Source organism: Telmatherina bonti, assembly GCF_933228915.1.
Source record: "Telmatherina bonti genome assembly, chromosome: 14".
Taxonomy (NCBI): domain Eukaryota; kingdom Metazoa; phylum Chordata; class Actinopteri; order Atheriniformes; family Telmatherinidae; genus Telmatherina; species Telmatherina bonti.
In genome coordinates, this window is record NC_136612.1 from 25,985,639 (window position 1) to 26,013,128 (window position 27,490).

The 27,490-nt window shown below is 38.6% G+C and overlaps 1 protein-coding gene across 1 annotated transcript; it reads left to right on the plus strand.

The window, feature by feature from the left end:
• Positions 1–1,503: 1,503 nt before the first annotated feature.
• Positions 1,504–27,182, plus strand: rhbdf1a (rhomboid 5 homolog 1a). Its single transcript, XM_079253420.1, has 18 exons — positions 1,504–1,805; positions 16,853–16,997; positions 17,101–17,240; positions 19,067–19,280; positions 19,544–19,750; positions 19,964–20,086; positions 20,186–20,346; positions 20,819–21,070; positions 21,185–21,296; positions 21,412–21,486; positions 21,627–21,788; positions 21,891–21,991; positions 22,093–22,156; positions 22,740–22,834; positions 22,939–23,014; positions 24,417–24,517; positions 25,970–26,123; positions 26,281–27,182. Exons 2-18 carry the CDS (start codon positions 16,881–16,883, stop codon positions 26,698–26,700), a joined length of 2,574 nt encoding a protein of 857 aa, XP_079109546.1. The 5' UTR covers positions 1,504–1,805; positions 16,853–16,880; the 3' UTR covers positions 26,701–27,182.
• Positions 27,183–27,490: the final 308 nt, after the last annotated feature.

Sequence of the window (27,490 nt, forward strand, 5' to 3'; positions counted from 1 at the left end):
CTTTGCAGTAAAATAAAAGATTTTCCTTTATGATTTGATTTTGTTACCAATTTCATTATTACATATAGTTTTATGTCGCTGTAAATGTTCTCACGTTGTGAGATGCATTGTTAACAATTTCTAATCAGATTTTAAAAGATGATTATGACTAATAATTGCTTTATGAACTGTAACATCTGTAGATCCAGAAAAAGTCTCATGTGAAGCTTCATTTTGTGGATGCTCATTCAGTTTTTTCACTTGATCTGTAATGACGCAGGATTGCATAATTTCAGGAAAACGTACTGATAGCACAACATTCATGGGCATGTGATGTTATGATCATCATTGGGTCATGTGGCAAAGATTGCATGCTTTGTCCAAATTGAGGTCTAATATTCGAAAAATGTGAATATTTGTGTTTCAAGTGTGTTGTTAAACAATTATTCCTATGTTAACATGTTTGTTGAATTACAATTTGAGGTATTTTAGTGGTTATTTTTAAAACATCCACAGATTTTAGTCCTCACACTATGGGACAGGAATACAGCAGAAGTTTCTAATTGATATGTTTGAATGACCTTTAATAAGTTAGGATAGGTTTCTTTTCTGCTGTAAGAACAGTACAGTTGTTACATTTAGATACAATTGTGCTGGTTATTTTTAAATGTTAACAGTAAATTTGCATCAAATGAAGCAGCCTACTGTTTTATAGTATTCCAGTTCTGAAAAAAGGCTCTAATTAGGTACTTTTTATTTTCCATCAAAGAGCTTGAAGTGAGAAAACGTCTCATTTCTCATATTCTCATAAAATAACAACTTACATTAAAAACTTTGTTAAAATCCAGAAAGATTAAGACAAAAACATAACATTTTAAAATTTAAGGATAATTCAAGGGTAAGTGACAGTGGAAGGATAATGCTCTTTGTACAAAATGTTCTTTCCTTGCAAACTTCTATTTGAAGTTTGCTTTTTTTTAAAAAACATTTTGGTTGTATTTATATAATAATAATAATAATAATAATAATAATAATAATAATAATAATAATAATAATAATAATAATATCTATTTAAGGGACAGGCTTGTTAAAGTGGCAGTGGCATTGTTAAAAAATTTATTTCGAATTTATTTGAAAAAATGAACAGCTGACAAAATCGTCAAAACTATGGATTAATCACATTGTTTGTTATTTGTCTTTCCTCCCAGAGTGTAGGTCCACACTAAACTGGAAAGCGAACTGGGTTGTGTAATATGCAGCTTGCATAAAGCCCGCAGGAAATTTTGGAGCTTTAGCGTAGAAATCATAGAAGCTGATGGTCAAAGCTTAGTTCCTTATTGGTTAGGTATGTAGCTTAGTCACCTCCAGTTAACCGGGAGAAGCAGCACCTCCCTGTGTACACACCGATTGGTTAGTGTTGTCGACTTCCCCACAGACCGTCTTCGGTCCAGGGCGGGGCTGCCTCTACACCAAGCTGAATTAGGCTACAACCGGCAGAGTGAAACTTACCCGGTAGCTTCATGGAGCAGTGTGGGAATGCTCTATCCATAGCAGCGAGGCACCGTCCTGAACAGCAGTCACATCTTGCCTACATCCTGCTATTCTCCCTCTGCTGCTGCTTTGACCAAGAGTGACACCATTGAAATCTACAGCACCAGGATTGGCTTAGAAACATCTGCGAGGTGTAAAAAAAAAAGCGCATTTATAGCTGCGCCGCAGCCAGGATGATGTGACAAATCTGCTGCCCGTGGGAAATCATTAAAAAAAAATCTGGAGCCGAATATTTTGTTTACTACTGGAAATCAACTGAGCTGGTTGTTATAAGGGTAAGTTGTGCCATTTTATGCTTAATATCTTTGATCGCCCATACGGAAGGCAGCAGTCGGAAGAAGCGTTTACGCGTCGTGATCGAGAGAGAAACGAGCGTGAACTAGTCGATAGAATTACTGATCAATTACCTGGTCAACATGGGGATCCTATATGTTCTGGCAGCTTCTAACAGGATATACTCTCTAGAAGTCAAGGTGCTGCACAATTTGAGTTGCTTTTCATGGAGTTGTCATTGTCAAAATCGGCAATTTAAAGTACTTCTACTGTAGCATGTAATTGGTTCCTCCTGAAGGCCTAATTTAAAAAAATATAATAAACAGTACACTTTCAAAAGATTTTCTAGTGGAATTAAAAGAGAGTAAATTGTGCTTCATGTCCAGAAATGATACACATGGTTAGTTGTTAACTTAGTTTCTTTTCCTCAGCAAAGCCATGCAAGTTGATTACTTTCATACTTATATTATGCTGCTGGAGAGTGACAACAGAACTCCCCAAAACAAAAACCTGAGCATCAAATAGTGTTGTTGAATAATCGTGTTTAACACATCACGTAAATTCCCACCATACCCCGCACATCCTCCCTCCTCCCACTCCTTTTCCTTCTGGTCAATATGAGCATCCCCCATCTTTCTCCTTGAAGGCGGTCTTTTTAATTATACACATATATATATATATATATGTATATATTGCCTACATGTATATATATGTATGTGTATATATATATATATATATATATATATATATATGTGTGTGTGTGTGTGTGTGTGTGTGTGTGTGTGTGTGTGTGTGTGTGTGTGTGTAGAGCTTAAATGTTACATCTTTAAAGAGTATAGCAGAAGGAAGTCACGTCACATCACCTTCTTTGTGTCAGTGTCTTTGAACCTCAGCATGTTATTTTTTCTTTAGATCTTTGATTTTTTTCCAGAATTGTGGTCTTTGTGTTACACTACACTGTGACTCAAAATGATTCATGTTAGAAAGTCACTAAATCATACACTTGCAGAGACCAGCTAAATGTCTAAATTTGACTCACCAGAAGTCAAACATTCCAGGATGGCAGCTCAAACAGCCTACATATTAACAAACTACAATGTTGTTGACAGATTACACGCACTGTTGCCCTACAATACCTGGGCAGACTGAAGTGAAACTGTAGACATACTGTATTAGAAATTGCTGAGTTATTTTGGCAGACAGGACACAAGAGCACATGGCCAGATTTGTGTGCCCAGTGTTCCTGAAACATTATCACATGCAGCAGGGGGAATCATAGCTTAGGATGATGTAATCACACCAATAAAGCAAGCGCTTGATGTGTGATAGTGGCAGTCATGCTCATCTTCTGTATCTGCTCCAACTGGACTGGAGAGTTTGTTTTTTCCCCAAAGTCTATGTATGTTTCAATGTTCATAAGGGTAAGCGATACCAGTTGCTATGCTAAAGTAGGTCTATCATTCAGTCTGGTCTTTGTTGACTAGCTGGTATGCAAGTTTTCAGGGGGTTGTTGAGGGGGCCACTCTGTAGTCATGCCTGCGTGACTCATGGTGTAGTATCTGTCTGTCAGTCTGGCCAAGTGCACAGTCCTGCACAAATTCTTTATGGTGTTGCCTTCAAATAAACGAGGGAGCAGGATTTCACGCTTAGTGGTCATGCTATCAAACTTAATTCGCTGCTATTCTTTAGAAGATATTTCTTTCCTGGTGTGCGAGTGTGTGTATGTACTTGGCTTGCAGTGGGCACTGATGTAGATTTGATTAAGTGATGTAGTTTTTAGGGCACTGCAAACCAACTATAGATTTCCTGGAAGAAAACTGCCTGTTCCCATACTTGGGCGTACCCTCTGCGATTGTTGGTCATTTTCTTCAGTTTGTCTGAGATCACAAGAAGCAAGCGTCACTGAGCTGAACAGTTCCATGTGTGCAGAGCACATGCTTCTCTAAATAACCTTGGGCTATTTAACCCACAGACGCTTCTTTTATCATAGGTTGAAAACTTACTCACTGAAGAACCCTTTTAGGCATTCTGAGGTTTACATTATCTTCTTCCTTAGTGAAATCGCCCCCTGATCTTCAGCTTCGAGAACATGTCAAGATCATTTATTGTCATGTTTCGTGGTTATTCTTGAAATGAATGTTTACTTTTGGGAAATTTACGATGATCTATTATTATCTGTCTCTGTTATTGGTTGTATTTCTTTTACAAAAATATGCATGCTTTCTATTTATGTCTCAGATGTTTACATTCTTAACAGTGATAGTATTGTTCTCTATTTTCCTTGGGCATTTTTTTCTCTCTTTCTATTTTATGTATATTTTCTGTAACTGCCTGTTGTGCCTGTGATGGACTGGCAAGCTGTCCAGGATGTACCCTGCCTTTCGCCCAAAGACAGCTGGGGTAGGCTCCAGCTTCCCAGCGACCCTTAAGTGGACTAAGCAGTTAGGATAATGAATGAATGAATGAATGAATGAATGCTTGTTGTGCACAGATTTCACCTAGTTCTTAGTCACTATAAAATAATAATTTAAAAAGTGGGTATACTATATACACTGCACTATATACAGTATACTGTTCATGATTAACTATGACTGTGTAAAACTGAAAACATGGTGTTGGCAAAAGAACAATGATTCACACCTAAATAAAACCCATCTGTCAGACTGTTACATATCTCTCATCACTGTCAGGGTCTGTTCTGCATGGGAAGTGCCAAATGAGACTTCTCTCCTGCAAGCATCTCTTTTTTTTTTTTTTTTTATGTAGGCAACGGTAGGAGTAGCTGAAGAAGTCAAGCATGTTAGCAAACTTGTTCTTCCACTTGAGAAACAATATGAATACATTCCTGCCAAGTAAATTGGTTACAACTGATCTCACAATTGAGCTTTAACTGACACTGGCTTAAAAGCATGCCAGGTATGTTTGATGTCAGGAGAGCACACAGGCGTCAGTTGATCTTCTAGTCGTCACTGCTAAGCTCAGATATGTTGGACACTGATGTGGCTATGGTTTCAAGTAAGTTGTTAAAGAAGAACGGTAGTTTTTCTTTTGTGTGAAATAATGTGGTACACCAAAAACACTGTGAGTGATTGTGCTTGCTGTTGATTTGAATTGGGGAATGAAAGCTGATATATCCAGCTCTAAAGTTAAATAAAATATGATAACACAGTATACAGTGGTTGTGGTGCAGGAATGTAATTATAGTGGAACGTGCTTATTGTTTATACAGATCATCATCCAATGGCTGCTAAGTTTCTTGGAAATACTATACCCATCCTTTGACACCTGTTTGGCTGCATGATGCAGTACTGGCCATGACAATGAAGTCAGTTGTGATGCAAATGTTGTAATGCAGCAAAGCTATTTCAGGTTTACTTCTAAGCCTCCATAGCCTCCATCTGCCAGAATGCCACCTTGCCTTTTTCTCAGTCAGCACCTCATCTGTCATGAGCTGGACAGCCACATTACAAATAACTTTCACAAAATGAGCCAGAAATATTTGATTAACAGCTTGTGAGGAAGGTTGTATTGTAGATATTACTACAAAGAAAATGCACATCACTGCGAATTATTTTCACTTTTAATTTAGCTGAAGCCAGAAACAACTTATTGGCAGTTATTGGTTGCAGGGTGTTTAGTCTCATGGCTTATATTCTCACTAACGTGATATCCACAGTTTTCTGGCCTCAGTGCAAAGCTCATTTATACGTGCAGCAGACACACAGCAATGACTTTTTGACCTTTGATCGTCCTCTTTGAGTGTGAAGAGTTCTCAGAAGGTGTGTCTGCTAGTAACTCAAGAAATACTCATCTTTACATGATACTTCAAGACAGAAATGTAAATGCCAGGTGTTTAGCAAACGCATAGTTCTTCCAGTAAGATACCTTAACAGTCAAGATTTACACATGCCTGAACTACAGCAGTTAAGCTATGAAGCTAACTTGTCAAGTTGTGAAAGACTGATGCAGTTTTCTTGTCAGTGTACTTAATTTTTTGTGCATTTCAATGCCATTGTTTATAAAGTATGAGGTTTTTTTTTTAAAAAAAAGCTAGTTAAAAGTTTGCTCGAAAAAGCATGCAACCAGGCTGTACATGGTTTTTCCTTACACATATTTAGCTAATTTAGAGTGTAGTTGGCCTTTTTTCATTGTTGCTTTACTACATTGTTGTAGTGGCACTGAATAGCGTGTTTACTTTCCCTTACATCATTGTCAACCTAGAGGGTCAGTTCAAGGAACACCCTAACGGATACAATATCCGAGCCCTGATACAGCAGCAACGAGGGTTTTAAATAGGATAGCCTTATCCCTGGCCCACTCCACTCCACCTCTCCTTCCACACCCCCACCCCTCTATCTTTGGCGCAGCTAGTCGTCATACCCACAGGCTGTGAATCCTTATTGTGTATGAGACTGCTAAACTTACGTTCCCTGAATGGAAGTGCACACACATTTATGTCTGGACAGTTTCAGCAGTCCCACCAACATGACATACCACGCACCAAACTCCTTCCAGCAGCTTTCCCAAAAATGAGGGTGTGTTTTGAACTCCTGTGACTTGACTTTTACTGCTTTTTTTAGGAGAGGTGGATCTAGTAAGGTTATGAATACTTCTTTTTTTTTCTTTTTTTTTTACTGAAACATTTATTATATTAAGGACTACTGCTGAGGAGTCATAATGTGTCATAATAGTACATGTTTATTCAACTGTTGTTAAACACAGATGGATGAATGGACGATGAAGTTAGTTGGTCTTATGTATACATGCCTTTTTCCTATTCTTTATTTGTTTTGTTTGTCAAAGAAAGTGATTTAGCATTAATCAGATGCTATTTTACACATTCTAAAGTACTTGATCCAGTAACTAAACTTCCAATGTTAACATCTTTTCTTTTTTTTTTTTTATTAAACTTAACTTCTTTACCACACTGCCAACTTTTCATTTGCAAGTTGACGGGAGCTTATAATACTGCGTGCCAGGGAAAATGATTTATGGTGCTCAGATGATCACACCCAGTTGTAGTGAAGACATTTTTTTGGAGTCTCAGAAAGGGGCAAAAGCAAACTTGTACACTAATATAAATCAGAAGTTATTTATTGCTGAAACTCTGACTTATTTGTTTCGCTTGTCTCTCTCCTTTAAAAAAAAAAAAAAAATTGTCCCCTCACCAGCACCTTTCCCAAAAATTTCATGGCAGTATTTTTCCAAGGTTGTCAGACCATAAACAGAACATGAAAGTCCTTACACGTGTGTGCTTTGACCTGAGGGAAAAACTGACTTTAGTTACTTAGACAAAGAGTCTGTGTTTTCTTGTGTTGCATCAGTAATGAGGAGGGCCTTCCTTTTGCTGGGCCTGTGACTCTCCCAGAGGACCTGCCCTAGGCTTCCCTCTTTTCCTGTGCTTTTGTCAAGAGTTTTCCACAAATTTGTTGTCTCTGTTTCTTGACTTCAGCCTTCCTTTTCCTCAGCCTTCATCCTCAGATTTACAACTCTGAGCCCATCTTCAAGTTAGAAATTCTATGTGATCAACTGGGTGCTCCCTCACATTGTGGTGATCTGTATTATTTGTTGTTGGTGCAATTGTATCTATGTTAAAGCCATTGTGACATTAGAAGAGAATGGTTAAATATACATGTTATTTTCCCCGAAAAGACTTGGGATGAGCACAGTAATCATCTAAAAGTGTGCTAGTAATACAAATTTTACAGATTTAGTGTTATTCAAACCAATAATTTAACAGAGCCAAATCTGTAATCTGTGTGAGATTCTCCTGAATAGCCCATTGACATAATTAAATGATTGTCACTTGTTTTGATACAGAGCGCCAAATCTCACCTCACATTTTTCGGAGTCACTGCTTCCCAATCGACACTGTTCATGTTCTCTGCCAAAATGTGTAGTGACCTACTTTTGCTTCCCTGAGAAGTCAAGAGATTTCTCCTGTGGACTGAAAATGCCAGGGCCTATGTCAAAAACATGTTTTATGATACTTTTTTCTGTCTTTTTTTTTTTTTTTAAACAAATAATTTAAGCAGAATGCATATTTGTCCTGTGTGATCCCTACCACATACAGCAATTGACAGAAGAATCAACCGCTACTAAAACTGAAATATGTACTGATTTATCTATCAAATAATGCCCAACCAGAATAACATTGTAACAGTCATGTAACACTCATTATGATGTCTCGCTGCCTGTCTTGTTTTTTTTTTTTTTTTTAACATTCATGTATTTATTTGCCTGTACAACAGATAAGAGAGATTCAAATGTGGTGGCTTTATTAAAATTACCTAGTGGTTTTGCATGGAAGCTGAATGGCTTTCTGTCCCTCTAATCCAGACAGGAGCCTGAAGATTAAATAGGTCTCTGCTGCTGTTATTTCTACAATAAAGTAAAAAAAAAACAAAAAAAAAAAAAAACCTAATCCTCCTACCTGCAGAAAATCAGGTTTGTAGTATATTATTATCCCTCACAGAGGTTCTGTGACAGTGATTAGTAATGCTAAATATGTTTTGGTAAAGAATGAGGTTGCTGGTTTCATGTGCTCCATCACTCATTGTGTGAACAAGTGCATGCACACCTGTATGCTCGCAGACACATACACTCTGCCCAAACTTCACCACCCACATGTGGCCATGTGTACATATCTCCGTAGCCTTCAGTGATGGTAATCAGTGCAGCTGATCAATAATTTGTACTACATGCACACAACTGTTTGTAGATATATTCAGACATAATGGAGATAAGGAGACATTTTGTAAAATTTCACGAATGACTCATTTTCATTTTAAAGTTATGAGAGGTACTTCAATTTAGAAAAAAAAATAGACGTGGCGGGTTGGACATCTTCAAGAACTTTGAAATCTCTACTGATTGCTGTGTATTTTGTAACCTTTTGATAAATTGAACTAGAATTCCATTTTTTCAGCTCATACTTCCTTTGGAAACTCTTTCAAGCTACACTTGACTTTGGATGGTTTCTAAAGATCATATATTCTATTCTACTATGGCTACTCCCATTACTACAAGCCACTCTTCATCAATTGTCTTCAAAAGACATGTCAGCTTTGATTTTTCACTGCACTGAAATCTCTTGCTGCCCTCATTGTTGCGCATGAGTTTGCAACAGGCCCAGCAGAGAAGGCCTTTTATTTCTGGTGTGAGGTGACGTACATCCTATCATGACCAGGGATGGGATATGTATGTTTACACGTGCAGTGTAGATGTGTTCCTGTGCATGTGAGCAAATGTATGTTGTTTCCGTGGTCGTGTGGACTGGACAGAGAGAATGCAGCTTGTCTGGAGCGTGTTTCCTGCCTTCATTTACACACTGACCCCTCCTCTGTTCTGCATTTCCTTCCTCCCAGCTCTCACCAGTAAAACAAGCGGTAACCTGACCTCTTCATGCTGGTGGTCTCCTCCAGAGGATGTGACATGACAAAGCTAATGGCTGTCCTTTGTGGAGTATTTTTAATCCTGTTGATAGATTAGATAATAGTTACGATAGTGGTAACAGAGCTCAAACAGTCTTCTTTTTTTTTTTTTTAAATGACTTTTCTGACTTTAACTTTTGATACATATACACTCATATGTCTTTGCAATAGTATTAAGTTAACTTGTATTGTGCCTCACACAGTAATTTTCTCAGCTGGGAATTTGCTTAGTGTGCCTTTTCCATTGATGGAAGAATAAAAACTACAGCCTGTTCCTTATTTTTCTAACTATGATCAGACTGCACAATGACCCCTGTTCAGCTCAGTTCACATCAGCTCATACAATGAAGCCTTTTGTAGCCTTGATTCAGGCTGATATCATGCTGGAAACTATTTAGTTGGGGATCACATGTTGTCAAGACACGCTATTTCAGAGATTCTTCTTTTACTCACTTAACAAGAGAATGCCAAGCCTCCTATAGACAATGCAATGCTTGTATGAAGTCTCTGGACACATTTCGGAGAACAAGTATTGGGTAAAAGAAAACAAGAAAAAGAAACCTACCTTTCTTTGTTTCAAACAAATGACCTGTTAAAAGTAATTTAAGAAAGTGCTTCCAACTAAAGTGTGGTAAAATAAAGAGAAAGATGATAAAACATTTCCAGAAAGTCTGATGCTGTTGATTACATGATTATAAAGGGAATTGCAAATTCCCTGATGCAAATCTGGTTTTCCAACGTATTGTTTGATTTCGAAATTTCATATTGCAGCAAACGTATTTCCAAGCCTTAGCAAAAGCTCTTAGACTTATGCTACTTATTGCCTTTAAAATTGTACAATTGCTAGGAAATACAGTTATTCATTTTAGTCACAATATATTGTCAGAACAATATCTCATGCCTGTTTTACCAAATCTAATTATCCTTTCAACTAAACTAGCAGAATGAATTAAATTATAAATTAGACTTTCCACTCAGTTTTAAATATCTACCTCTGGTCAATATCACAATTTTGTTGAATTTCATTAACTGCTCTCAACACACCTTTTTTTTTTTTTGTCCCGGCACATACTCTCTATGCTCCAATGTGCCCAATTTTCCGACTTTTGTAGGCCACAAGAGGAGAGACAGTAAGCTGTTAAGCTTTTATGGTAAACAAATAAGCTTCATGCATCTGGTATCCAATCCTCAGACTAGCTTCTTACCAAGGTACCAATATAATATATATTATATATCATATATTTAACAATATAATATACACGTATATTTTTTTAGAGAGAGATAGAGAGAGACTTTCCTGTCAGCTGCTTCCTGAAGATTACAGTTCCAAACACTGTGAGACATTACACAGGTTAACAAAGTGAACACTAGTTTTCCACCAAAAGCCTTTGTTATCTCCCGTAGGAAGCTGAAAACAGGCTTGCTAACAGTAGTGAAAGAGAGGTGGCCTGGCTAAATGCCATGAGCAGCTACCAGTACATGCACAGTAGCTCCATTTAGCTGTAAATAATTTACCTATGCAGCATTAATAAATAATTCAAGTGCTCAATTAGTCACACATATAATAATTATTTTTCGTCTTTGCAAAAATAAAGACGAAAACTTAAACTTAAGCAACGATACTGGTGATTTAAATGATTCTCTGTTGGTGTACGCATTTAAATTAGTGTTATTTTATTTTCTGTCTTAGTTCCTGTGAGGTGTAACATGGCTCACCACTCCTCTATATTGATTTCCTTTGCAGGATATTACTGCACAGCGAAAGGCTGGGTCTTTCGCTGATAAAATAATACAGCACAATCTTCTAGCTCCAGCACTTGCCTGGCAATATCTAAGGCTTTGCAGGAGAAAGGAAGGGGTGTATGCTGAACAATGGCAAATACAGGTGGTCATTTCTTTCACAGAGATCAGGGAACACATCCAGTTCTAAATATCAACTTGATGAGCACAGACCTTGAGAGGAGTAGTCGCACTTTTGTCAGATGTTTATTATGTTGGGTTCAGTATCAGTCCAATGTAGATTTGTAGAGGAGATCTTTAAATAGACCATATGCACACAGACTCCTCTTAAGAGGCCATTTATACTTTTATAAGCTATTCATATCTCAGGCTCTTAGTAAACAGTGTTCTGATTGTGAGGAGGCCTCTGTTGGACTGTGTACAAATCTGTCACTCCACACTGAAACCACTGCAACTGATATGGGTAAGTTCATATTGTTAAAATAGCCAGACTGAGTGCCTGTAGTTTGAGGTTGAAGATCTGTGACAAAAAAATGGAGAAAACGCCATGAGCTGCTCCACCTTTCTTTGCTGAGTATTTTCTCCATGCCCACTATTTACTTTGCCAGTCATGTCCACCATGCACGTCCCTTGGCTTGCTGTGACACTTGATCTCAGGGTCAGCTGCAATAGATATTTCTGCTGTCTGTCTGTGTATTTTTTTTAATGCCATAAGGGTTGGTTTGGTGTGACAGACTGTCACATGTCAGTAGGGTCAATTCAGATTGACTGCAGCTCTTTCTGGTGCTCAGTTGCACTTCATTGTGACTTACTTTTCTCCAGTGATTGAAAGAGAAACAGGGGTCTTAAGCTCTAGTTGTGGCTTTTGTTTGGATGAGTGAAAAGCTATTGCTTTTATATTTGTATATTCATAAAGAAGTGATCATATAACATTAAGATGAGCATTTGAGTATTCTGTATTTAAATCAATATCCACTATTTGCAAATTCTTTTGACATTAGTGCTGGCTCTGTTTATTTTTAGTGCTTGCCACAGTTCTGTTTCTGTTTCCTGTCACTTGAATAAAATATCAGTAGCTTTGTAGTTTTTTTTGTCAGCTTCTTAATTCACTGCAGTTAGAGGCACAATTTGTTCTATAAAAAGATCAAAAGCCTTGTTCTGCTGTTAAAATGCAGATGGGCCACTGATTCTTGACTAATTTGTTACTGTGATGTAATCAGAATAACATTTTGTTTGTATAAAGAAGGAAAAAAAAATCTTTCTATGTCTTTTATATTTCCTAATTTTGTAGTTTTAATACTGAAAGTAAAACTTTGAGACTGCAGTTTCCCTCCATTGTTTTCAGTGTTAAGTCTGGCCTGCATTGTGGAGATTGCTATAAGAAACAATGAATAGTTGGCACATTTATAGAAAATGACCAACTGTTAAAGCTGGGGTGTCCAAAGTCGGTCCTCGAGGGCCGCTGTCCTGCAGGTTTCCCATGTATTCCTGTTCCAACACATCTAGCTTCCACTAAATGGATCAAACAGCCAATGACGTGCACAACTGATTAAGCTCTACTACTAATTAATTTGAATCAGGTGTGTCTGAGCAGGGATACATAGAAAACCTGCAGGATTCTGGCCCTCGAGGACCAGAGCTGGACACCTCTGTGTTAGAGTATGTGGAAAACCTATAATAACAAGTTTGTGCTGTTGAATTTTAGTGCAGGATTTATTTAGTAGCCAGGAACCTACGTAGATTAAACAACTGTTAAAAGGTTGTTTAGCATAAGATGGTTGATAATGCAAAAAAACAAGTCTTATTGTACAGAATTTACTTAAAGTAATAAAAAGGCAGCAGAAAACACAGAATGGTGGAAAGAAGGCCTAAGGCCAGGAAGCACTGCAGGTCTCAAGAAGGAGGTTTCCTGACTTCTCCCCTCTTAGATTACTAAAGTCATCCATCCTGCCTCTGCATGCTAGGCAGGCTTTCTTCCTCTCCACTGACCACCTTGGCTCAACAATTCTCCCTGTGAGCAAGCAGGACCCTACTTGGCTTCAACACTGCAGGGTCTGAGAGCCTCATTCATGCACCTCTTTCAGCCACCCTGAGTTTGGCTGCACTCTTCTGTGGAGGAAGACATACCAGTAGAACACACAAAGTGCCCAGAAACCAGCCAGCTCCTGTCCATAATAGTTAGACTACATTTGGTTTCCAGTTCTGCCATTTTAGCTTCGTTCTGTTTCAGCCAGGGATCTTGTGGAATGTGGGTAGGGCACGCACAGAGATTTTAAATGGCCTTGGATTGAGAAGATTTCAACAATATAGAAATCTTTCTTGGACAGTGATTTATTTGAATCAAGTATCATATTTCTGTACCTGTCAAATGTTAAAATCACATGTATTTGGGGAATGCATGATGTTCTGTTCTGTGTGGGATGAAAAACCTTGAGCAAACATCTCCAGAAAAGAGACCACTATAAAAGGGCCTTTGCTAGATTACTTATTTTACTTATTTATGATGAATGTGAGGGCAGCACTTTCTTACAGTCCTCTAGTTTGAAAAGTAGGAGGCTTCAGAAAAACCTGTCAATGTTCTGACATTAATAAAGCACAAAACAAAGCAGTAGCACAAACCCCTCTCCATAGACTCTTTCGGACTCTTCAGTTGTACATTTGAGTTGGTAAGTGGAGTTCATTCAGATAACCTTTTCTTCTCTTTTGTTACAAGTTTTACCTGCAACAGCTTGACCGCTATTGTCAGAAGCTAGTGTTTTTCACTGAATGGCTAGAGACCATTAATAAGTGAGAATTTAAAAGGATTTCTCTGAAAACTACATCAAGCATGAGCCTACAGGCAGAATGTAATGTAATAGTTTGCATCTGCCCAGGCAAAGACTTGGAGCACTGGTTATGCCTGTCAACCACAATCATTGTGGTCCATCAAATGTCTCTTGCACCTGCAGAGACGTAAGTTTGTCCTCTGTGTTTTGGTTTCCCTGTCTGTCCTCTGCTGCCTGATGTGTGGACAGGCAGTGTCAGCCCCAGAATGAAAAACAATCTAAGTAGGGAAGGCTGTGGGTTTTGTGATTGAGTGGGAAGTGTAAGTTTTTTACACAGAGCAGGAAGCTAGTTTTGCGGGGCCCAATGCTCACTTATTGATGTGGGTGTTTTCCCTCTTTAGATGTGAATCTCGAAGTCAAAACAAATCCTTTTGAGAAAATAGATTAAATCGTGGTAGTTTAAAGAATGTAGGCCTTGAATCAGGGCTGGGAATGTAAATATGGTGGGAAACTAACACACTTCAAATAATTACCCTACACTAGCCCAAGGAGGGGAAAAAAGGCTGCACAGCCACCTTGAGAGTAATATTTGTTAAGCAGTAGGCAAGAGGGATAGTTTAAATACTGTTGTGTTGGATCACCAAGTGCTTGCTTCTTCTATTTTTGTTTTTCAGTTTTGCTCATACATGAACCTAGATAACACATCCTGTCAGGGAAGAGCTAATCCTCCAACCTGGATATTTGCCAGAGACTGAGTTCAACGCTTCTTCCCCAAGGATATCTGCTTCTGAAGGACTTCCTGCCTAAAATGCTTAATTTTTCTCAGGCAAAGACCAGCCTTGACTCAAACCTTCTCTGTGCTGTGATTTATAGTTTTCACAGTGAGAATTGCATGGAAGGTGATCATATTTGCACTGGCATTTTAACGACTATGCCAACTGTTTCAGCTAAACTCCTCCTTAGACACGAGTTTGCAGCCCTTTGCCAGTTTAACTACTTTGTTGACATTGGAAGGGGACAAGACGAAATGAAGGATACAGAGTTCTCAGTCTAATGGCTTGCTTTCTGGTGAATGTTGGAGGTTTACCTTGGGCTCCGACCAGATGCTCTTATACTGCACTGGTCTGCAGATAGCTGGAAACCGTAACAGCACCTGACTGGTTGTATTGATGCTTCGGTATCAAATTTTGCTTGCATGATTGGCAAGACTTATTTGTTATGTGCCTTGAACACAGCGTTTAGAACAACCAGAGGTAAAGCATGAAGTAAAATTAGCTTAGCTTGCTAACTGCTTACGATCCAATCCTGTTCCTATTCTGTAGCTGGGAATTGGAAGTGCACTTCCCCTTCACTGATCTGCTCTGTATCAGGAGCCCTGCTGTTTGAACTAATGGCAAAAGTAATCAAACGTTTGTTATTCTAGCCTGGAGCAAGATAGAGAGCTGTTGTTGCAACAATGAGCCCTGCACAAGCTGAGATACCCAGGGTACACTTGTATTTTTCTCATATTAATATCTGATAAGAGATGATGTTTGATTTTGTTTCCCTTTTTTATGATTTACATTATTTTTGTAATGGTAATGTGAAATAAATCACAAACAAATACACCACCAGTCAAAAGTTTGGACACACGTTTCAATCGGATTTAGTAAGAAAGTGTGTCCAAATTTTTAACAATGTGTATGAGCTAAGAAGGAAGAGAATAAATTATCTTAAAATGACAGTTTGCATGCTGTCTATACAGCCGCATTTCTCTCCTGGCTTTGATTCTGGCTTTGTGTTAGTCAGCTTTGTCTACTCTGCTTTGATAATCTGGTATCACAGTCTTGACAATGTCACTAGGGGTCACACGATATTCAGGATAAACATTTAATATGTGCGCAAGGCCAAACATTCCAGGCAGACGAAGAATGAAAGTAAAACAATGCCGTAACAATGCAATTATAAACACTCAACTTTTTCAGGTATTTGTAGCTGTCTCCACAACTGTATTGTCGGAAAAGATTTAAGCTCTGTCAGACAGACCTAGACTGTTTTTAATTGCAAAGATACCGGCGGTGAACCCTGCTACCCTCAGTGTGAGGTTTTCCTTCCGTCTCTCAGATGAGATTCACTAACGCCACTTCCCATCATCACATGGGTTAAAACAGAAACCTGCGGTGCATTAAAATGCCAATGTGAAACAGATGTGGTCACTAAATGCCACTGACTTTTTTTCCTTTTTCTTCAAGGCAGTTGTAACATGAGAAGTGAGGGTGTGACTTTGTCTGAGGAAAACCTCTGATGTGGTGATGTTTTTGTCAGAATGCTCTTGTGAGAAAATTTAACTTAATGAAACATGCTAGTGGAGAATTAACATAATGGTGGAAAAGATTCTCTATATTTTTCTAATCCATTTGGTTTCAGAATAGTTGCACAGAAGATACACCCTCTTTAACTTTGTGTGTGGGATGCTAAATCACACAATGTGCAAATGTTGGATTTTAAGAGGCAATCTAATTTGGTATTTCTAAGGTAATGGTGGGAAGAAGAGGGCAGGAAAGAAGCCCAGAGAAGTGTGGTCAGATGGTGGAACAATAAAATGTAGGGCTGGTGATAACAAGGCTGCAGCAACAGCCAAGACTGTGTGATGCTGAGGTTTACTATGCACCTCCTGTGGTCCACGAGCCTCATCATGGGAATGCACGCACAGTCATTAGTCTCTGACTGATGTCTGCTGGAAGCAGAGCTACTTTAAACCACAAATGGGGATTAGGCTTGATTTTAAGTGAAAATTAAGGGATTATCTTTAAGACTCCAAACTTCCTCACTCTTCAGCACAACATAGCCCTCTTTGAATGACTGTGATTCTAATTGGGATGTGGTGAACAGCTGTATAGTATTCTTAGTGGTTTTTCCTTTACTATCAAGTGAACAGACGCACATGTCCGCCCACATTTTGAATCAAATAAGGGCCTCAACACACTTTTGTGAAATGATTTTAAACTCATCGTGACCACCTTAAGTACTTATAAATTTAAATTGGGATTTTATGATATTTCTTAAGATTTATTTGTATTATTGAGAGTATGTGTGATAAAAAGTTTTGTCTTCTATCCTCTGTCTGCGTAGCTGGCAGGCCTGGGGGTGGACCAAGAACATGGCTGAACCACGGCGGGAAAGCACCAGCAGCCTGCAAAGGAAGAAGCCCCCATGGCTCAGACTGGACATTCCCACGGCTCAGATGTCACTTGATGAGGCTTCTACTTTTGTTCAGGTGCTGTCTTTCACTGAATGGCTTTCTCAATATTTATGAATTTTGTCATTTACTGTTCAGCATGGTTTGTTCTCACTTTTCCAATGCATCCTTTCGTGTTTAGCCAATGAAGAGGCAAGGGTTCTTACGCAGTATAAGCATGCCGGTGGAGACCTCTCACCTTCAGTCTCCACCGCGTGACCTGTTTGACACCCGACGGCCTGTGTTGCAACGTCAGTCATCTATTACACAGACCATAAAGAGGTAAGACCACATAATAAATCACTAAATTTAGAACTTAGCATTACACAGTATACATATGTTTACTATTAACAGCTACTACATTTCATGATTATACCATAAAAACTTCATGTCTTTTGCAGAGCAGTATGCAAATATTGTTTAACTCTGGTAGGCTTCAGTGTGAAACTTTAGTTAGAAAGTGATGGTATTAAGGTAAGGCTACTGGTGTGTTGTTAAGGGAAAAAAAGAAAATGAATGAAAGACAATATTTTTCTGAACAACTGTAGTGGTTCTCCTTCTTTAACTTTTTTTTTTGCTAATTTTACAACTGTGACAACAATCTTGATACCATGTTCCCGGTCATAACTTTGCTAATATTTCAAACCTAAGCAAAACACTAACTAACTGCCTGCTTCGCTGTCTTTGCATGACGACTACAGCACTGTATGGCTGCATTTTTTCCTTTTCACTTCCTGTTTTTTTTCCTTTGTTTTCATCCGTCCTTCTGTCCCTTCTCGCCACCTTCTGGCCCTGTTCTGCCTGGTCACAGCAGCAGGAGAGTACACTTTGAGCGGATTAACACTGTCCCTATTAAGGGACAGCGGGCTGCACGACGCAGCACCAGGAAACATCACTCTCTCTCCAGAACTCTGCTCAGGTATGGTAGGAAGTGCTTCACAGGACCATGAGCTCTAAAATTGCAGGTTTAGGATGTATCCTAAGATTGCATGTGCTCTTTTCATGATTAGTTTGAGATGGGAGTTCATCACAAAATTTCCAGTAATTGTGGAGCTGTCATCAGCTGTTGCCTGTTAGTCATAATGCCACAAAGTAGCATTTTTTTAAGAAACCCATAAGAGGGCCTGAAATGTATTTCTAAAAATACATCATCTTTTAGTTACAGTAATGACTACTGGTTTGTTTGAAGGGTCACTCTTTTTTTCTACAAATCTTTTAAACAGAAGCAATGAAAAAATATACTGTGTCTGTGAACCAGTAGTTGAAGGATGGTATGCCAGATCAAACCCTTTTGGCGGATTTTGATTAGATAATGACATGCACTAACAATATTCAATCATGTACACAGAAACAAGTTAGTGTTGTTGAGAAAGACATATAACGTCATAGAAATGTCACTTGTTCACTGAAGGTGTTAAAAATGTGAAGAGCTGAAAAATTAGAATGAAAATAAATTAAATTTAACTTGAATTGGTTTGACTTACTGACTGAAAACTCACTTTGCAGCTTTTAATTAGTGAAGGAAAAGCTTGAATGTTTGAGCTTTCCTTTGAGGAATGTTTCAACTTCCTCATCTTGGCCTGGGGGGGGCAATAGCATTTTTTGTTCTGGTATTCATTAAAGCTGCAACACCAACAAAATCACTGCATGTTTGTACATCTAGGTTTATTAGAATGCTGAGTGGAAAAAGGATGCGAATAAAAGTTCTTGTGGTTTTTTTTAAACAGGATTTTCCCTTTTCTGGTCTACATTGAGATTTAGAAAATTAGTAATCTATTTTCAGCATCAGAACTTTGCTAATTCCTCTTTTCTTCTCCTTTAAACACATGATTTGAGAGAGTGTCTTATTGTATTATGCAGATTTTCTATATGTGTGTTTCTGTATCTGAAAAGTGTGTGTTTGAGAAGAACATGCCTAGGCTCTTTCTCTCCCTACTTTGCCCACTACTTGCACTATCTATAGTACTTTTTTGGGACGTATTGTTAAACTAGTGTTTCATGTAAGTTTATCCTGTTCGCTAGATTGTGCTAAAGGTTTCTGAGGAGCTAAGATTTTTGTAATCTAACACTGAATAGTTAAGTTAAAAAGTTGGTATCTGTGATGATAGGGGAACAGCGGACTGGTTTGGGGTTAGCAAGGATGGCGATGCCACACAGAAATGGCAGAGGAAAAGCCTGCGCCACTGCAGCCTGCGCTACGGAAAGCTCAAACCACAGGTGATCCGAGAGATGGATTTACCCAGCCAGGACAATATCTCCTTGACCAGCACTGAGACCCCACCTCCTCTCTATGTTCCCACCTCACAGCATGGAATGCAGAAGGTAAATGGATATGGCTGCTTGCAATCCTGTTTGTTGTAACCTAAGAAAAATGTCGTTTTTTTTATTTATTTATTATTTTTTTTTTTTTACGTCTGTTAACATTCATGAACACATTTTCTTGAATGAACCTAACATCGGGATAAATTATAACAAAAGCATACCTTAACTCTCATTACTGATCTAATGCATGAAGGGTTCAATGTCTCATATAAAATAAGTCTGTTCCTTGAAATTTATTTAAAACTCCCTTTATTGGTGTCTAGATCGTGGATCCATTGGCACGTGGAAGAGCCTTTCGAATGGTGGAGGAGGTGGATGGCTACAGTGTGCCTCAGACCCCCATCACCCCTGGAGCTGCCTCAATTTGCTCCTTTACCAGCTCCCGCTCAGGTCTTAACCGGCTGCCTCGCCGCCGTAAGAGGGAGTCTGTTGCAAAGATGAGCTTTAGGGCAGCAGCAGCCCTGGTCAAGGTGAGGGAACAGTATAAGATCCACTGAGCAGATAGGATTCACATATTTCATGGCATACCAAATAAACATGCACAAATATGAAATAAAAGTAAAAGAGGGGCATTTTCATGCCTTTTTTTTCTGCACATGCATTGATTTTATTTTTTACTTTCTAATATACTGACTCTAATGATAATAAGTGCAAGTACATGTATGCATCTATGTATCTCTCAGGGACGGTCATTTCGGGAGAGCACTCTAAGGCGGGCTCAGAGACGAAGCTTCACCCCTGCCAGCTTCATGGAGGAAGATGTTATTGATTTTGCTGATGAACTAGACACATCGTTTTTTGCCAGAGTAAAAATTTTGTTAAATTTAATTTGTAAAAATTTATCAAGCTACAGATTCTTGCACATCTACTCACTATTTTTATTTTAACCACAACATTTCATCTAGGATATGATGCAAGAGGAGTTGAGCACATATGCTGATGAAGTATTTGAGTCGCCCTCTGAAGCGGCCATCAAAGAGGCAGAGCCCAGCAGCAAGAAGGATGAGATGGAGCTGACCGGCAGCGCCCTGGATAAGACGGAGCTGGAGAGAAGTCACCTCATGCTGTGAGTTACTGCCGCCTCAGTGTTAGTCAGTGAGGCTGTGATGACACATTTTTGAAAGTAATTAAAAATTATCCTGGTTATTGTAAAGCTGTGTTTTTTCAGTGAGAAGCACACACAATATCGGAACCACCAGTGGTGGTGGTGGTTAATTCAACAAAAAATCTTTGTTTCACTTCACTAGAAAAGAGTTGTGTATAGAAATTGAGAATATGAAAATAAATTGAGAATAAAAGAGAGTAGAAGAAAACAGAGATAAGGTTTTCTCACCTTTAACGATAACAAATCGTGCACAAAATGAGCAGTTTTTAAATGTTTTTTTTTAAAAGTTTTTAAGCAATGCTTAAAATCTGCTCTAAACCTCAAGACAATGGATGTGCTGCTTCAGAAGTAGACGGAAAAAGGAGCATATACCCTTTAAATAATTCTTTGACTTATAACATTCTGATATCTTCATGTCTTTCACCACTTTCAGACCTCTCGAGAGAGGATGGCGCAAAGCCAAAGAAGGAACTCCGGGACCACCAAAGGTGCCCTTGCGTCAAGAGGTGGTGAGTGTTAATGGACAGAGGCGTGGACAGCGCATTGTTGTTCCTGTCAAGAAGCTTTTTGCCCGTGAGAAGAGGCCTTATGGATTGGGCATGGTAGGAAAATTAACAAACCGTACCTACCGCAAGCGCATCGACAGTTATGTCAAGAGGCAGATAGAGGATATGGATGATCACAGGTACCACTTCTCTTTCTTTTTTTTTTTTTCAAATCAACACTTTCTTGCTGTCTGATCCTGACAGATGACAGGTGCTTTTGTAGTGTCTAAATACCCAATCCTTGTCTTTTTTAGGCCTTTTTTTACATACTGGATCACCTTTGTCCATTTACTCATTACTATCTTGGCTGTATGCATTTATGGAATTGCACCGGTGGGCTTCTCTCAGCACGAGACAGTTGATTCTGTGAGTCCTGGTTCAGATATGTTTCGGATCTTGGGCACCTTAACAATATTTTCATTTATCGTAGTTCATTTTTGCTGATTGTACTGTTTCTGATTTGAATATTAATCTGATTTAGGTTTTAAGAAACAAAGGTGTGTATGAAAATGTCAAGTTTGTGCAGCAGGAGAACTTTTGGATTGGGCCTAGTTCAGTAAGAACCTTATACTTTTTTTCTTCCTTAGTGTCTGATAAATAAAATAAAATATGAATGGAACTTATAATTGCATAGAAATAGCTGCTGTTAAATATCACATTTTAATTGCGCCTATGCATCTTTATCTATGTTTAAAGGAAGCCTTGATCCATTTGGGGGCCAAATATTCTCCATGCATGCGACGAGACAAGGAGGTGCATGCGCTAATCGAGAAAAAGAGAGCTGTTGAACGCAACTCTGCCTGTTGTGTGCGGAATGATCGCTCTGGCTGTGTCCAAACCTCAGAGGAGGAATGCTCGGTCAGTAAAAACCTGCAAATCTTTGTGTAACTTTTGCTTTATAATTTAGCTGTATAGAGAGGTTGCATGCAGATCCAAACCTCTCTGATTGCATCATTGCAGAGTACTTTAGCTGTGTGGGTGAAGTGGTCACAGCATTCCAGTACTCCCCAGTTAAATGGTACCAACAGGCAGTTTGGTTCAGTGTGCCATCAGGATCCCAGGTAAAGGCACAAGTAGCTCTTCCTATTAACAATTGCATGATTTACTGCCATTAGTTATAACATTTCATGTGTGTTTGTTGTTTTTCTTTATCTGCTGACAGGATATGTCTGGAGCCTGCCTCTGTCTCACCCCATGAATGGTCCAATGACATCACAAAATGGCCAGTGAGTATTTTTAACACTATGTGGTGTTACGACATACAGAAAATACTTGGAATGCGGAAATTGTGTATCGAGTTGACCTTAAACTTAGAATCCTTTACACAATTTGACCTAAATGTTTTGTTACAAAAATCCCAAAATTACTTTTTTGTTTTAAATGTCACAGAACGAATAGAAATGCAAATACCTTTTCTTTTGGTAATGTTACGAGTGACAGTCCTCTTTTTGGATTCTTAAAGAGAAAGGGAAAAGAAAAGTTTGCTTTATATTTGATGCCTTTGCTATATTCAAACTGAAGCATGCATGTTTAAATTTCAGATTTGATACAATCTAATTGAATTTTTACAGCTTATTAAGCTCCATACATCCCCAAAACTTGGCCATCATTTAGATTAATTGTTTTTTCTAAAAATGTATTACAACGGTCAACTTTTGACTTGAATTAAAAGTGTTGTGATGTTTCAAATTGTACAGATACTTGCTATTTTGGTGCATCTATAGTTAGAAATGTTTAATATTGTTAACAGACATCCTGTTTGGTATAAACTTGTTGGTCTGGCTGATTTTTTTCTGATCTTCCCTGTAGATTTGTACCAGGTACAACACAGGAAACCATACCAACCTGCCTCATATAGATTGCACCATCACAGGCCGACCCTGCTGCATCGGAACCAAAGGGAGGTGAGGCGAGGCCATCTTCTTATTAAAAACACTTATACTGACATGATGATACTCAAGATGGATTAACAGTTTTTACACAATAACATCTACTTTCTTTCTTTAAGGTGTGAAATCACATCCCGGGAATATTGCGATTTCATGAAGGGCTACTTTCATGAGGAAGCTACTCTTTGCTCTCAAGTAAGTAGATTTGCACAAAAGAAAAACAGAAATTGTTAAAAGGTTTTCAACAGGATCCAGATATGAACACAGAAATGACTTGTAGCAATAAAAGGTGGAATTTGTGAGGAACAAAACTGGATATGAGCAGACAGATGGACTGGTGCCGATAGGCAGGGCAGATGTCCTCGGGGTTGTAGTGTTAGACAACTGGTGGAGAAGAAAAAAAAAAACAAAACAAAGCTGAGTCACACTTTCTAGCAGCTTGAGTGACCTAATTTAATTACCGCAAGCAAAGATCAGACAACAAGTGCAAAGTTAACCAGAAATATATGCTGTTGCTGATGAGGAGATTGAGAGTAGGCATAGATCATTACCAGAGAGACACAGAGACATAATCACCAGACCCATGCATTAGCACAGAGGTGATAGTGATATGTCATGTGCAAAAGATATTGCAGTAAATCAGAAAAGCTAGCCGCCATGGAGTGAGAGCCGGCTTACCTATCACACTGCTCAGGATAAATATGTCGGCTCTAAGAGGTGTTTCCTGGTAATGAATTAGAAGAACCAATTCCTGCCTAAGAGAGCCAACTCTCTGGAAGGGCAGGACTGCATGTTATTGGGCACACACCATGCAATCAATTACATGTGAGGAAAGGCTAGGATCACACCACAATGTAAAGAAAGAAGGGTCTCTTTAGAAGACAGGGAGTGTGCTGACCAGTAGTGGTATAGACCAGGTACATGAATGGATCTGGGAAGCCAGATTTAAATTATTAAGGAAAAAATAGAAAATTTAGTGAATTTAAAGTGTCATAATGTTTAGACTTCTGCATTTATTTACTTGATTTGTTTGGTGAAGCCCTATGTTCAGTTGTTCATTTACAGTTTTCATTAGATTGTTAAACTTTATTTTCTCTTGAAAACAATGCACAGAAATGAGGCTCTAATGATTAACAAAAATACTTACTAGCAAACAAAACACTCACAATTGCTGAATGAAACTAAAACAGAAACTATTAGTGATTCTAAATGAAGAGCTGTTTTTTATGCCAAAAGAGCCAGCTCTTCTAAGGGAGCTGAGTCAAAAGAGCCAAATCTTTAAAAAGAGCCAAACTTCTCACACAGACCACAATAACTGTCGCACAAAAACTCTCCGCAAAACCTACATATTTCATGGTGTTCCAGCTATCTGTTGTGTCAGTACTGATGGGAAAAGAAGTGCTATTTGTAGTGAGGTGTGCTGTATTTGCTCAGATAACATTCCTCTGTATAAGTCATTAGCGTCATGTTTTCCTTTGATCTCTATTTAAATAGTACGTGTCACGTCTTACCTCTCTTTGTATAAAATGTAGCACGTTTGAGGAATATGATTTATTATGGTTTATTTATTATTATGGTGTGTTCTGTCCTTTTCCAGGTGCACTGCATGGATGATGTCTGTGGACTGTTGCCTTTCCTCAACCCTGAGATTCCAGATCAATTTTACAGGCTTTGGCTCTCTCTTTTTCTGCATGCTGGGTGAGTTGGCTTTTGTCAGGATTTCTCAAAGCACTTTTGCTTGTTCTGCCATTCCATCAAAATGGAATAAGAAGGAAACATCTTAAAGTTGTATTTAAAATTTTTATAAATAAACATTACTGTATCTGAAAGTAAATTCTGTAAAGGCACCTTAAGATCTAAATTCACAACAAGCCAATGTTACTCTTCTGAAGTACATTTTGGTTCATGGTAAGCCTTTAAAACTATATATCTAGATCCGTATTTGACTGACTGGTCAGATTATTTGACAAATGTATTTGAACGTACAGGGAAATGGACTCTTGTTGTGTTTGTATATATAAAATTTGTAAGTCAACTCATTTGATCAATGGCTGAGAGGAAACAACTGTAAAAGCCAATGGACAAATAGAAAGAAGGACTAGGGGACAGGTAGTGGCATTATACTTTAAGCTGAAACTGACTCTTTGTACATGTAGAAAATGGAGGTATGAAGGTACATTTTAAATTATGTGTTGTTTACATGGACACTGGTGTATTGCATTTTTTCTAGGACTATGCTAGAAAACTGAGACCTGCATGTCTCTTATACTCACTGAACACTGTGACGTGACTGCTTTGCACTAAAACCTTGATTGTAATGGCACTCGTGAGCTTACAGACTCCCCCATCATGTGTAGCTCCTGTCTGTGGGATGGTCACGTTACGTAGTGGTGTTGACTATGCTATTCTATGCTATAGTATGTCAGGTGGTTGTGTGCTGGGCTCCTGTTTTATTAACTTGAAGCTTCTGAGGGAGTCCTGCAATATCCAATTGGTGCATGTCAAGTTGGGAATATAAATCATATTTTAAAAAAAAAAGAAAAAAAAAAAGACAATGAATGCATACATTCCCAGTGTGTAATATAAACATGAATGATTTTTAAACAGCTTAGCAGTATTGATTTCTCCAGTTGCAGGCTATGTCTTTTTCTAATAATATACAATTAATAGTCTAAGTAAGAGAGAAACATTTTGTCATATGAGGTCTTATCATACTTTTAGGCAGAGTTGCTACAGCTGTCTTCCAAATGTCACAAGTGTTTAACACATGATCCAACTCATCACTTGCAGTCATATATTGTATGTACGGTATGAGGCTGACAGCTTTACTTTGGCGCAGCTTAAATCTGTCAGTCAGTCCATGCAAAGAACTGACCTCACAGCTAAGGACAGTAGTACTTCATCTTCTGTTGTCTGTTATCTCCCTCCTGGGTAATTAATCAAAGTGCCCTCACTACATGAACTCATTAAGCTTTAGTGAGATAGGCTGATTTTACTGTTGTGCTAAGTCACGCCTGCTTGGCTGTTGAGGGGCTTGCCCCTCGTGCACTTAGAGATTATCTTCTCAGCACATGCAGCTTTGCACCTACGTTCACACACATACACACATGTATCACACACACACAAATTAACCTTTGTCTGTTTTCCTAGGATCCTTCACTGTCTGGTGTCGGTGGCTTTCCAGATGACCATCCTGAGGGACTTGGAGAAACTGGCAGGCTGGCTGCGCATATCAATCATTTACATCCTCAGTGGTATCACTGGCAATTTGGCTTCAGCCATATTCCTGCCCTACAGAGCAGAGGTGATCACCTGTAATATATGTAGACGTTGCAAAATATAACCTGCGTTTATAATCTGTATTATGAGATATTTCTTAAAAGACTTGGTAATCAATGTTTCTGAATATTTTTGGGATTTTCTGAACCTTGTTCTTCCTTTCTCTGCTGTCTTTGTCTCAGGTGGGTCCAGCAGGTTCCCAGTTTGGGATCCTGGCATGCTTATTTGTGGAGCTGTTTCAGAGCTGGCAGATCCTGGCCCAGCCCTGGAGGGCCTTCACCAAACTGCTATGTGTGGTGCTCTTCCTCTTTGCCTTTGGGCTGTTGCCCTGGATTGACAATTTTGCCCACATTTGTGGCTTCATCTCCGGCTTCTTCCTGTCCTTCGCCTTCCTACCCTACATCAGCTTTGGTCAAATGGACCTTTACCGTAAACGCTGTCAGATTATCGTCTTCTTGCTGGTGTTTGTTGGTCTGTTTTCAGGCCTTGTGGTGCTCTTTTATGTCTACCCAATCAAGTGCGACTGGTGTGAATTACTCACGTGCATCCCCTTCACAGACAAATTCTGCGAGAAATATGACCTAAACGCTCACCTCCATTGAAGTGGGAGCATTGCAGGAAGGCATCATGTCAATGGGTGTGAACTGGTTGTAGGGTCAGTCACTCCCCCATTCTCTGTGACTAAAACAATATGGTTGTGCTATTTCACTCTGTGATTATTAATACCTATACCCCTCACCACAAGGACTTCCTTTATTTGTTTCCTTGATCACAGGCAGTCATTGTCACTCCATTGTTCAGTGAAACACAGCTATGGCACCTCAGAAACTAATCAAAGCACCAAGTTGCCCTTTACATGAGAGGCAGAAAATAATGCAGCAATTGTTGGTACAGAGAAAAGGGTCATTTTCTACAATTATAATCCAGTTCTGGTTTTTATTGTTATTCAGGCAACCTCATACAGAAGCAGGGACAAAATAGTAATACCTTTGGTGCCTTGTTGATAATTCTACCAACTACTGCCATATTTTTGTTACATTATGCTGAGCACTCGAATGTTTCCTTTTGTTTGTTTATTGCTTCTCAAGAAGTGATTTTTGTTTTGAACATGGTAGTGTTTTAGCTACCTGTCTACATACATGTAACTAAAAAAAACACAACAAAAAACCAAACAGTAAAAAAAGATCTATGAAATTAAAATGTCTGCTACTTGTCTTACTTTCAAGAAATGTCTGCTTAAAATTGTTTTGCACTTTATTCAAATCAAACAACAAACATTTCAGTAATCAACTAATAACTCTAAATATAAGGATCAGTAATTGCTGAATGACCAGTATGCATCTTCACTAACAACTTACATACTCATGGATGATGATGATGATAATGATGATG

Excerpts from the sequence above, each read along its gene's own strand:
- rhbdf1a (XM_079253420.1), top strand. The coding sequence starts at position 16,881 with ATGGCTGAACCACGGCGGGAAAGCACCAGCAGCCTGCAAAGGAAGAAG. Across the intron at positions 21,789-21,890 it reads CCTCAGAGGAGGAATGCTCG|AGTACTTTAGCTGTGTGGGT; the intron begins GTCAGTAAAAAC and ends GCATCATTGCAG. Across the intron at positions 22,157-22,739 it reads ATGACATCACAAAATGGCCA|ATTTGTACCAGGTACAACAC; the intron begins GTGAGTATTTTT and ends TCTTCCCTGTAG.